Raw genomic sequence first — 12,066 nt, 5'->3', positions numbered from 1 at the left:
TGGTTCAGTTCTGCTCTGTGACCTTTTCTACTCTTAAGCTTTGCACCCATGCAAGGAATAACTGAGAACTACACTGTAAATTTCTGAATCATTATCTGTCAACACCTTGCAAATGCTTACTTAAACCTACCACTTAATAACAAACTATGAACTCTGTTTTAGTTCTGCATACATCTTGAAAAGTACTGATAGTGAAAGGTCATTATATTATCACACATAATTAAGGTAATGACAACGTTCAGTAATAATTTGAAAAGAGAAAAAAGGCAGTTATGTAAACCACACTTTTGACAAAGGCCAAAGTATACCAGTATTATCTATCAATAGTAGTGTTCAAACCCCACACATGAGAACTGCAGTAAAATAATTTTGCATCCTTGCAGCCAATTGCATAGCAATTCATAAAGGTTTTGGTATTCTGCTTTTTGGTTAAAACAGAGAGACTTACTGGGAGTGAAAGGAGGATAATTTAAGTCATTCTGCTCGCAACCATTTATTGAGCCTTTAACAAAGTTGGATATTTCATTCATATCCTGAAAACATAAGATGGAGAATGTGATAAAGTTTCCTCAAGTACATTTTCCCAATAACGTCTTAAGTTCTATTCTCTTATCCTTTAGGAAATAATTACTTAGAACTAGAATGATACAATTAGGCAAGAATTATACAATACAGATATTGACCTGGTCCATATCTGTAGTAATATGCCTCACAGTGTTGGACAGACTTGTATAAGCAGGTGAGCATCATGTTGGAAAAACTGTACCTTACCCCTCCACAGAAAAAAACTGCAAGAGGTACTCATATATACACTGTCCCTACCTACGAACAGCTCCACACATTTCTCAAGGAAACATCTTTGGTAGGGAACGTGTGTTTGGAGAAAAATGCAGAACCAGCAAAGGTAAATTTTAAGTTTCTGTCAAAATACGCAAGGTGACTAGATACTCTTAAAAATCTCCTTTATAATACTTTGCAAGCCATTATACTTTCAAACTTTGCTGTCTCTTTCCACGAATATTTTATTTGGCAGTGTTGTAAGTGTATTTCTATGTGCATTCCAGAATGTTCTGCAGGAAAAACATGCATGGCAGAAGAGAGCAAATCCATCACGGAGACACTGTAGTCTAGTGGCCACTTTGCTTCACTCAATTTATTTGCTCTATGCAGGAGAGTTGTGCAGTCTTACACTTCATAGCTTGGTTTGATGGAACCAAAAAGTCAGCAGTAATAAGTGAGAAAAACTCATTCTACCATATGTCAGCTGAATTACTGTATTTTGTCATCATACAGGATTAAAATGTTAAACAGGCTAAATTGTTACAGCTTAAAAAGTAATGGCAAAATATTCAGTAGATTCTTGTTTTGTTTCAAAATATTTACTTATTTTTACTAAAAGGAAGTAGGAAAAATGCAAGAAGATTAAAGAGATGAAGGCACTGAGAAAGACACTGAGAAGTTTAAGTATGGATTTCCTTGAGGCACCCACTTTAATAAACATAGAATCATAAAATCATAGAATAACCAGGTTGGAAGAGACCCACCAAATCATCAAGTCCAACCATTCCTATCAAACACTAAACCATGTCCCTTAGCACCTTGTCCACCCGTCCCTTAAACACCTCCAGGGAAGGGGACTCAACCACCTCCCTGGGCAGCCTCTGCCACTGCTCAATGACCCTTTCTGTGAAGAATTTTTTCCTAATGTCCAGCCTAAATATCCCCTGGTGGAGCTTGAGGCCGTTCCCTCTTGTCTTGTTCCCTGTCACTTGGGAGAAGAGGCCAGCACCCTCCTCTCTACAACCTCCTTTCAGGTAGTTGTAGAGAGCAATGAGGTCTCCCCTCAGCCTCCTCTTCTCCAGGCTAAACAACTCCAGCTCTCTCAGCCGCTCCTCGTAAGACCTGCTCTCCAGCCCCTTCACCAGCTTTGTTGCTCTTCTCTGGACTCACTCCAGAGCCTCAACATCCTTCTTGTGGTGAGGGGCCCAGAACTGAACACAGGATTCGAGGAGCGGTCTCACCAGTGCCGAGTACAGAAGGAGAATAACCTCCCTGGACCTGCTGGTCACGCCGTTTCTGATACAAGCCAAGATGCCATTGGCCTTCTTGGCCACCTGGGCACACTGCTGGCTCATGTTCAGTCGCTGTCAACCAACACACCCAGGTCCCTCTCCTCCAGGCAGCTTTCTAGACAGACTTCTCCTAGCCTGTAGCACTGCAGAGGGTTGTTGTGCCCCACATGCAGGACCCGGCATTTGGCCTTGTTAAACCTCATGGACTCTGCCCAGCGGTCCAGCCTGTTCAGATCCCTTTGCAGAGCCTCCCGACCCTCCAGCAGATCAACACTTCCACTCAGCTTAGTGTCGTCCACAAACTTGCTAAGGGTGCACTCGATGCCTTCATCCAGGTCATTGATGAAGACATTGAACAGGGCTGGACCCAGCACTGAGCCCTGGGGAACCCCACTTGTCACTGGCCTCCAGCTGGATTTCACACCATTTCCCACCACTCTCTGGGCCCGGCCATCCAACCAGTTTTCCACCCAGGAGAGTGTGAGCCTGTCCAGGCCAGAGGCTGACAGTTTCTCAAGCAGAACGCTGTGAGAAACTGTGTCAAAGGCTTTACTGAAGTCCAGGAAGATACATCCACAGCCTTTCCCTCATCCAGCAGCCGAGTCACTTTGTCATAGAAGGCGATCAGGTTAGTCTGGCAAGACCTGCCTTTTGTGAACCCGTGTTGACTGGGCCTGATCACCCAGTTCTCTTGCATGTGCTTCATGATAGCACTCAAGATCACCTGCTCCATGACTTTCCCTGGCACTGAGGTCAGACTGACAGGCCAGTAGTTTCCTGGGTCCTCGCTGCAACCCTTCTTGTAGATGGGCACAACATCAGCCAGCCTCCAGTCCAGTGGGACTTCCCCAGTCAGCCAGGACTGTTGGAAGATGATGGAAAGGGGTTTGGCCAGCACATCCGCCAGCTCCTTCAATACCCTTGGGTGAATCCCATCCGGCCCCATACACTTGTGGGTGTCTAGTCGGGCTAGCAAGGCTCTGACCACCTCCTCTTGGATCACGGGAGCCTCATTTTGCTCCTCTAGCTCCTGGGTTTGTACACAGAGGGAACGCCTTTCTTTACAATTAAAGACTGAGGCAAAGAAGGCATTAAGTACCTCAGCCTTTTCCTCATCCCCTGTCACTGTTGTTCCTTCTGCATCCAATAGGGACTGTATGGTCTCCCTAGTCCTCCTTTTATTATTTATATATTTATAGAAGGATTTTTTGTTATCTTTCACAGACTTTGCCAATCTGATTTCTAGTTGAGCCTTAGCCCTTCTGATTTTTTCTCTACACAATCTCACTTCCCTCCTGTAGTCCACCCAAGAGGCCTGTCCCCTCTTCCAGAGCCCACAAACATTTCTTGAGTTTTATTACAGGATATTCCTTTGGAAGACTAATCCAGTCAGTCAAAATGGTTCTTAAACTCATCTCATTTCCATGATCTGTACCTAAAATCCACTGTCACAGACTCTATTTTAGTCCTTTTGTGGAAGAACCTGTCTAGGGAGCCTGATTTTTCCAAATCCATATCTAGAAGAACAATTGCAGATTAACTAACCAGAAATTCCATGAGCTACTTAGAGCATAGATACATAGGTTTTATGTGTTATAACCTTTATTCGGGACCTCTTCAGTGCATGTTCACTGACCAGGTATCCAAATATTGTCCTTCTGAATACAGGAGCATGCTAGCATTTGCCTTAAGCAATGGTTCATCAACTGAAGCATTTCAAAGCGTCACTGAACATCCAAAAACCAGCATACTGATCATTTAAATACCACAATTAATGATTCAAATTAAAATCTAAAATTCAAATTTGAAGGGCAAATTCAACACCAGAAGACATGCACATCCTGCATGAATTTCAGGTTAGTAAAAATAAATTGCAAAAATGCAAACTGAATTTGATAAACACCTATCTTTACTTATTTTTAAAACTAAAAGCAAAAAATAAAAAACAAAGTTCTGAATTACTTACAATCCATATCCCATCATATGGCACAACATTATAGAACAGTTTGCATTCTTCCACCCACCAGCTAGTGCATTCTGGGTTGGTGAAGTCCGGGAAAACAGTCTCCCCTGGCCACACCTGCAGTATTAAAAGGGAAACAACAAATTAAACTGCTAATGATACTAAAAAGAATTCTTAGAATCATAGAACAGCCCAGGTTGGAAGGGACGTTGAAAGATCATGTGGTTCCACCTTTCACAGGAAAGAGAAACTATATGAGATAATGTAGCACCATGTCCAACTGCATCTTGAAAACCTCCAGTGATGGAAACTACCAGGGATGGTTTCCAGTGAACGATTGTTCTCACTATAAAAAATTTCCAGTGCAACTTGTACCCATTGCCCCTCATATTCTCCATGTGACTCCTTGTGAAAAAAGAGCCTCTGTTCTCTTCATTTTACTGAAAGAAATAACTCTGAAAATGAAAATTTAAAAGGAACACCCTGACCTAAATAAAGTTATAATCGTGACAAGAGAACAAGTTCGAATACACAAAAATGTGATTACCTCCCCAACTAATGTTGTTACTCCATCTGATTCATTAACCCAGACTTTCTTGCTCTCTCCCCTGACGTAGCTTCCATATGGACTACCATCAACTAGATTTTGTGTGCTTATAGCAGCATCCTAAAGAAAATTAGAAAGCAGAAATTAAGAACAACCCAGGATACACTCCATTAATTATTACAGAATGTTAGGCAATAAATGCAATAATTACATAAAATAAGGAAAGATCAAGAAATAAAGCTATAACAGTAGTATTAACAAGGGAAAAGAAATAGCTAAATGCTTACCAAGATGATAATATACTTTTGTCCATAGTTATGCATATAAGCTGCAAAATTAGGGAGATCTTGAAACTTCACTTTGTCATAAGTAAAATCTTTCTTTCCCTCCATATAGTCAATATCGGTAATCTGAGCATCCTGAAAGGGAAGGGAGTTCAGTTTTAACTTGATAAATGATATCTAAAGATTTTGCTCATTAATACAATACAATTTCTTCTGACGTTTCTCATTTGTCCTGTAGTGAATTTGCTGCAATCAGGTAGAAAGTACGTTGTCAGGACTCCTTGCAAACACTGCATATCTTATCTCATACTTACAGCCCTAATTAATGGTTTTGATACATCTTCTGTGCCTAAAAAGACCTGCATGTAACAGTATCAGAATTTAAATGAATAGGTATATTACCATCTTTTCTAACAGCTGTTGCATGCATGGCTATTTTCATTGTAGTTGCCTGATTTCAAGAGCTATCCCCTTAAATACAAATGTTTCTTCTTCATGTCTCAGCTTAACATTAGAGTACTTTTATCCTATTTAGGCCATCAGGCTAATTTAATCTGAAATCTAATTTTAAAAGTTAATTGTACTTTACCTCTGGCTGTCAATTAACAATAATATACCATTCCATAATTGTCCACTGGACAATTAAAAAGAAAGATTCGTGCATTAGGTAACACGTGAAGATAAGAGGATATTGTTGGAAAGTGTAATTGAAGAAGTATTACAGTAAATTCCTCAAATATAACTTACTGTAATTATACTCCACCGTATTCCACATTCTGATAATGGGTCTACAATTAAAATGTGTAAAAAGCAGAAGACTATGCACTAGAAATTTACTAATTTAAATCAAAGAGAAATGAACTGGATGGGGAACACACCATGGTCAGGGATCTGTGGATGATTTCTCCTCCAAAGCTCTGCCTTCATGGAGTTGCTGCCCTTCTCAAACCCCATACTCACATAAGGGAGCCCAATAGCTCTGTTCCTCTCCACAACCGCCTTCACCTCATCCAAAGACCCATAATTCCATCGGCTGAGCTGGAAGCCCAGGCTCCAGTAGGAGGGCATTGCTGGCAGTCCCACGAGCTGCAAGTTGAGAGCAAAAATCCCAGACATTGTCAGTGGACCCTGCATGTGTCACTTTGGTGCCCGTTTCCCTAGATTCATACTCCTACGATCTATTTGAATGATATAACCTAAGCTGGAGTGTGAGAAATGAGCAGCCCACTTCCAAATGCAATACTTTTCTATGATTATTATTTTTTCTAAGAAATAAAAATGTTTTAGGCCAACACCCACTTTTTAAGATGTCATAGAAAAGTAAGTGGCTCTTTGGAAATACAAAGGTATCACTGTTACCTTATGACCATAAAACCATAACATTCTTGTAAGAATATTTATCTACCCTATAATATTGCCGTATGAGTAAGAGTTTGTCCTTATAACAAGAGTAAGCTCCAGCAAGAAAGTAGATTTTTTTTCCACGTAGACCATCTCTAGCTCCAGTTACCACTGTGTAGATCAGTCAGACTATGCAGGCTGATGAATTTAGCAGCAACAACCTTCTTGGGCCTCAAACTGCTGCATGGTCTCTGCTCCAGGATCTCCAGAGAAATTAGTGATTAGGTTTCAGATGCCTATAAAAGGCCACCTAAAAACATCTATACCCCAGCTCAACCCCAGTTAGTTATTACTATTGACAGCAGCCACATCTGAGATGTATGAACAGCTATTCTTAGTTAAATATATACTGAGTCATATTTTGAGTTAATAGATAACATAGTGAAGACATACTGTCATATAAAGTGGTAGGGGGAAAAAAAAACCTAAAAAATGTCAAGCACTTTTAAAAATTTTCAAATGCAAAGTCTCTCTAGTTAAAGGTACCTTCAGGTATTCCTGAACTACTTGCTCTGGAGTATCCCCCAACAAGACATAAAAATCAAGGATCCCACCAATGGTTCTGTAGGTCACTGCTGGAGCAGGCTGCAGCACAAAATCTGCCAAACAAGAGGGCATAAAAGCAATTCTAAATACCATAATTCTAAAACAACTTTGTAGTTTTCTATCTGATGATTAGGAGAAAAAACCTACAAGACAAAAATACCTTAGAAATCCAAACCAATTAATTGAACTTGCAATAAAGGGGAAATATATTCAGATGACTCTTGTAAATGCCAGTATTTCCATTCCTGTACATCTTGCAGAGAAAAGAATTAGAAGTCTGATAGCTTAACCTTTAATCTTTAAATTTTTAGTACAACTTTCCAGACTGTAGAGATGTGAAGAGCTTTATAAAGCATGCATATATTCATGCTTACCTAAAGAGACTAAAAGGTATTTACCTTCAAATATTACTCACTCCAAATTTAGGCTCCAATTCCAGCGTCCTGAACATGAGCTCAGAGCTGCACAGACTTTGTATAGGTTTCTGACCCCCAGGTTTCCAGCACAATCTTCATCTTTCCAGTGCACTACTTACTGCTTATATCACTTAAGCTAAACACTACAGTTTTGATCCCAGTTCCGTAGATCAAATAAGATACTTAATTGCAATGCTCAGAGCTACAGAGAAAGCTTTCTTACCCATAGCATTGCTGTTCATTAGGAAAACACCAAAGGAGGCTCCACTGCTGTCTTCTAAACACAGGAAGAAAGTTTGAACTCCATATAAGTTATGCATTTCCTTAAAGGATAAAAAGGAAAAGAAAGCTGATTAAAATCAATAACTGTACTGGGATATTTAAAAACCTATCCCCACATAGTAGATGAAACTTCTCAAAATATACAAAATAACCCAAAAATAAAAATCCTGACACTTTCCTACAGTTCTGTGTTGTCTTTTCTGGCATTATTCTCCCTTATGAGAACATTTTCCATTAAAACAAAATTTTCCCAAACACTACAGAAAACAAAATCAAGCAGATATGATGGATCTTCAGGCAAGTCTGTATATTGAGGTACTATTTCTGGGCATATACTATTTCAAGTGAACAATAAAACTTGAAAGGTGCTATCATCACCTTTCACCATAGATTGGATTTTACATCTCATCTCCACTTCTATTAATCCTGCAAGGTAATAATTTTACTGTCTAATCTACATAAGTAAGAGACTGCCTTGCTTCTTTTTCATTTCCTTTCTAATATTTTTTCCTGTTATTATTAGCAACAAAAAAGTAGGATTTTTTACAACTGCTGTAATATTTGTGCTTCTTCCCTACAAAAGAAAACTTAGGTGAAGTTAACAACAAACAAACTTGAGCAATTTGAAATTAGCCTAACTTGATTCCATTCACTGCTAGTTTAACATAATGACTCTACACTCAATAAAGCCTTTCAGGCAGAAACCTGAAAGCAAAAAAATAGTGAAAGGTGCCTCCAGGTAAGGCACCTTATTAATTATTATGTATTATTATGTATTGTGTCTTACTGTATAGCTTTGGTTAGTAAAACAGAAAAAAAACCCTGCAAAACACTAAGGAAATTGTTTAAGACAGAAACAGCCATAGAAACTATAGAAACAAAGAACAACTAACAGGCATATTTTATCTTGTAAAGACACGGCTGTGAAAGGGAATGCTTCCATCATTTTCCAGGCTACCAGGATGTTGACTGAAGGTACATGTGACAACAGTACTAACTGCTGCACCCAGCACTGCAATAGCACATATTGCTATTTCAGTAGAAACAGAAGGCTCTCATATACTCATGTTTATCAAGTGGTTTTCAAATGCACAGCAACACAAAAATCAACATATTTATAAAAAGCTATTCCTCAGGGAACTTCCATCAGTCCCATTGAGCTTTTAAGTAGTAACATGCAGCGCCTGACAAGTTTTTAGGGAAAAAACTCAATGGATATTATCACTGTGTCTACCAAATAACAGGCTTAAATCCCAGAAGTCATCTGCAAAGAATGAAATGTAATAAAACCAGTCCTTACCCCAGAGGGACCAATATCCCTGCTGAAGATGGGCCAGGTTTTCCAGTTAACATCATGCCGGTACTGCTTATGCACATGCTCTCCCACACCATAAATGTTGCTGCTAGGTAGTTTGATCGATAGCTGCAAAAACTGATCGGCGTACTGCAGTGGTCCTATGGTAGTATTAAACCTGATGAAAAAGTTAAAAACAACAACAAAAAATTAACAAGAGTTAATGCAGGACTTGGTTCTATTCTGTTTAGACAGAGCTGGATAGCACGTTCAGGTCTCCACTCAGGGACCTAAAGGAGAGGGATGTGGAATTGTGCGTGGCTGGAGTAGAGCAACCCTTGCACAGAGAAGGAGGTGAGTGGCACCTATTGATCCTATAGAAACCTCTCATACAAATGGCCAATCTATTTTCGGGTGTATGTTTGCACTCCTCTCTTCCACCAAAGCTTCCCACCCTGCATCTGTTGCACTGAATCCTGAATCCACTCTCCATGGACACTCACAGGGCAGATGGAAAATTTCTGTAGGTGGACAGAATCACAAAAATAATCCACTCCATCAGATTATGCAAATCAACTGCAGCTATTACTTGCCAGTGACTACAGGGCAAAGCAAACTATGGCTACATGCAAGCTTTCAAATAACTCATGCATAGATGAGTGCAGATTAAAGTGATAATGTGATCCTTTGCATAGGTTCAGGTTATGACCCTGCCTGTGGTCTCCTAGGGTGCCAAAAAAGCTTCATTGGGCATCTCAGGTCTCCTCACTCCTGATGAATGGAGGGAAACATAGGCAAAGATGTTTTCTGCAGCCAGGTGGGTGCCCACAACAGCACCAAAATGTGCTCATTTTCTATCATGTGGCAAGAACGCTGCAATTTTTGTCATGTTAATCTTAGAGCTAAACCAGATTTAAAGCAGAGAGCAATTGGAATGGAGCTGATCCTCAGATTTGAAGGTTATCTTCAGCTTCATTAAAACAAGAACACATGAGGATCTGCAGAAACACAGTCTTTCCTTGAAAGCAGAGAAAATTACTTAATTTGAGATTGCAAAATACCTCAATGTGTATTCACATCATACATGATTTCAAAAGAATATCATTTTATCTACTACAGTCATTTTAATTAGAATCACTTTTTAAAACTCTATTTTCTTGTGTCCTTTGTGACATTTAACAGTCATGATATTTACGTGGGGGAAAGAAACAGAACTTTCTCTTGGCTTTACGCAATCATAGCCACATTGATTTAAGGGACTTTATCAATTCAGATATATTAGTATGCTATAACTACATTTATCACTACGAATACGTCACTAACTGTAATTTGTTTAATGCTTAAAGAAGTTCTTCAACTATTGCAATAGCAACTACAGACACTGCACAAAAAAGGGACAAAAATAAGAGAGTTTGGGCTTGCTGCAATTTTAATCTGCTTATATTACATTTTCTGTGTTTTTTTTCATAAAGTTAAAAACACTAACTTTTTAGAGATTTGTAGATCAAATCCTCACCTGATGCATTTTTGCATACTGGGGTTTTTTTTGGAGGAGAAAGTTTGTATAACTTATTTAAGTATGCCAAACTTTCAGGTTGTCTTGCAAATGATGATGGTAATTGGTCTATCAGAACTCTAATGCTTTTGCAGGTCCAAGTGGAACAACTGATGACAGAAAGTCATAGCCTTTATAACTGTCTGGATAATTAGAACTTTTGTAAGGAACTGCAACAACACATTGGTCCCCACTCTTCCAAAGAGATCTCACCTCTGATTGTTTTAGGGTTGGGAGAAGGCACTCATCTTGTGTAAACAAGATGATCAAGGATATCTAAGGGACTGCCCTTATCCCATGATAACAGCAGCTTTCTTTGGGATACTCAGACTCAGAAGCAGGTATCCTTGTAATTTTTTTTTTCTTTCAAAACATAATATGCAATCACTTTTACTCAATTATATAAAAGCTTAAGGAAAATACAGGCAATCTTCCAGAGCACTGTTTCAGCCTGTTTCCATTGGACTGGGTTTCTTATTCCCCCTCCATATACCCCTTAATCAGTCACGCACAACTGAACACCACGTCCATCTTTTGTGCTCCCTATAATTGCAAATCAATCATTATGGAGGACTCTGAGCAAGAAAACAATACTAATAAGAGCACAAAAGTAATTGCTAATTAATTAAACTGGAAGCATTGATAATCCAACTGGCCTACCATTCTGACAGGTAATCATTCTTGGCCTGACTTAATAATCATGTTCATCCTGACACATCCGCCCCTGTAATGAGTCTTAAAGACATGCCTTTAGGATTGTAGGGGTTATTTATTTCTTTATTTTTAGACCCTAAAGGGGAGGAAAGCATTCGGCACACAGGTATGTCAAAGGTTTCACTTACAGTATTACATAAACAGCTTACCAGTGGCTTGCTACAGGTATAAAGAGGTCTAAAGGGCAGTCTCATTTTGGTGATTCAGAGCTTCAGAATGATTGCGACAAATAAAATAAAAGATGCAGTGAAGAGAGTTCCTATGCAATTTAAAGCACTGGTAAAGAAGTCCTTCAAAGAATAACAATTCCCCAAACTGATGGAACAAAGTAGCTGTAAAGATTTCCCTAGTACTGGAGGAAAGACAACAGCGAGCAAGGCCTAGAAGATTTTAGATAGAGCTCTCCCTATTGCAGAATTTGTTTACAAAGGCCTTGCAAGAGTCCTTGCAGAACATCTGTCAGTCAAAAGAAGGGAAGTAGATTAAATGTCCAATGTGGCACTTCACACGTGGCGTCTTAGATGTACGTTTGTTGTGTGGCAACATGGACTTTCAGAGAAAACCAAAGACGTTTGTATCATTCAGAAGGAACAGCAATGTTACTTACAGCACTTTACCATTGCTCACTCTGGTCACCACAATACCAAAAGGGTTCTGCTTCACATCCACCTTGTACTTTAGATTGGAGGCTGCTTGTCCAGTGAAAGAACGGACATGCTCATGAGGGACTTCAAATCTTTTTTTTTCAGGATCAGTGATCTGCACATATTTAAACAACAGAATTACTGGGTCTTTAAAAACTAATGCCCAATTCAAACATTTCCCAGCATTAACACATAGTTCTAACTTAGGATAATCCCACCCCATTGCAGTCTGCCCTGCCTTAATTGTTATTTACTTCCAACTTCCATCACTCATTCTCAGTCAATTTCCTCATAATACTTGACCCTGTGTTTCCCTGGTTCAGCAGGAATCTACCACAAGAGAAAGAT

The 12,066-nt window shown here is 39.3% G+C and overlaps 1 protein-coding gene across 1 annotated transcript in view; it reads right to left on the bottom strand.

Annotated features, from left to right (window-relative positions):
- The window catches only part of SI (sucrase-isomaltase), an 82,366-nt gene that overhangs the window by 34,211 nt on the left and 36,089 nt on the right, over window positions 1-12,066 (bottom strand). Inside the window, exons 7-15 of the mRNA XM_069864963.1 lie at window positions 11,682-11,833; window positions 8,812-8,983; window positions 7,453-7,552; window positions 6,754-6,866; window positions 5,827-5,952; window positions 4,870-5,001; window positions 4,583-4,702; window positions 4,039-4,152; window positions 449-533 (exon numbers count right to left, since the gene is read on the bottom strand). Of these exons, the coding sequence (XP_069721064.1) occupies window positions 449-533; window positions 4,039-4,152; window positions 4,583-4,702; window positions 4,870-5,001; window positions 5,827-5,952; window positions 6,754-6,866; window positions 7,453-7,552; window positions 8,812-8,983; window positions 11,682-11,833 (1,114 nt within the window). The remainder of the gene's footprint in view (window positions 1-448; window positions 534-4,038; window positions 4,153-4,582; window positions 4,703-4,869; window positions 5,002-5,826; window positions 5,953-6,753; window positions 6,867-7,452; window positions 7,553-8,811; window positions 8,984-11,681; window positions 11,834-12,066) is intronic.

Source organism: Phaenicophaeus curvirostris, chromosome 10, assembly GCF_032191515.1.
Source record: "Phaenicophaeus curvirostris isolate KB17595 chromosome 10, BPBGC_Pcur_1.0, whole genome shotgun sequence".
NCBI lineage: Eukaryota > Metazoa > Chordata > Aves > Cuculiformes > Cuculidae > Phaenicophaeus > Phaenicophaeus curvirostris.
Note: the sequence above shows the minus strand (reverse complement) of the source record. Positions and strands in the feature narration are given on the sequence as shown.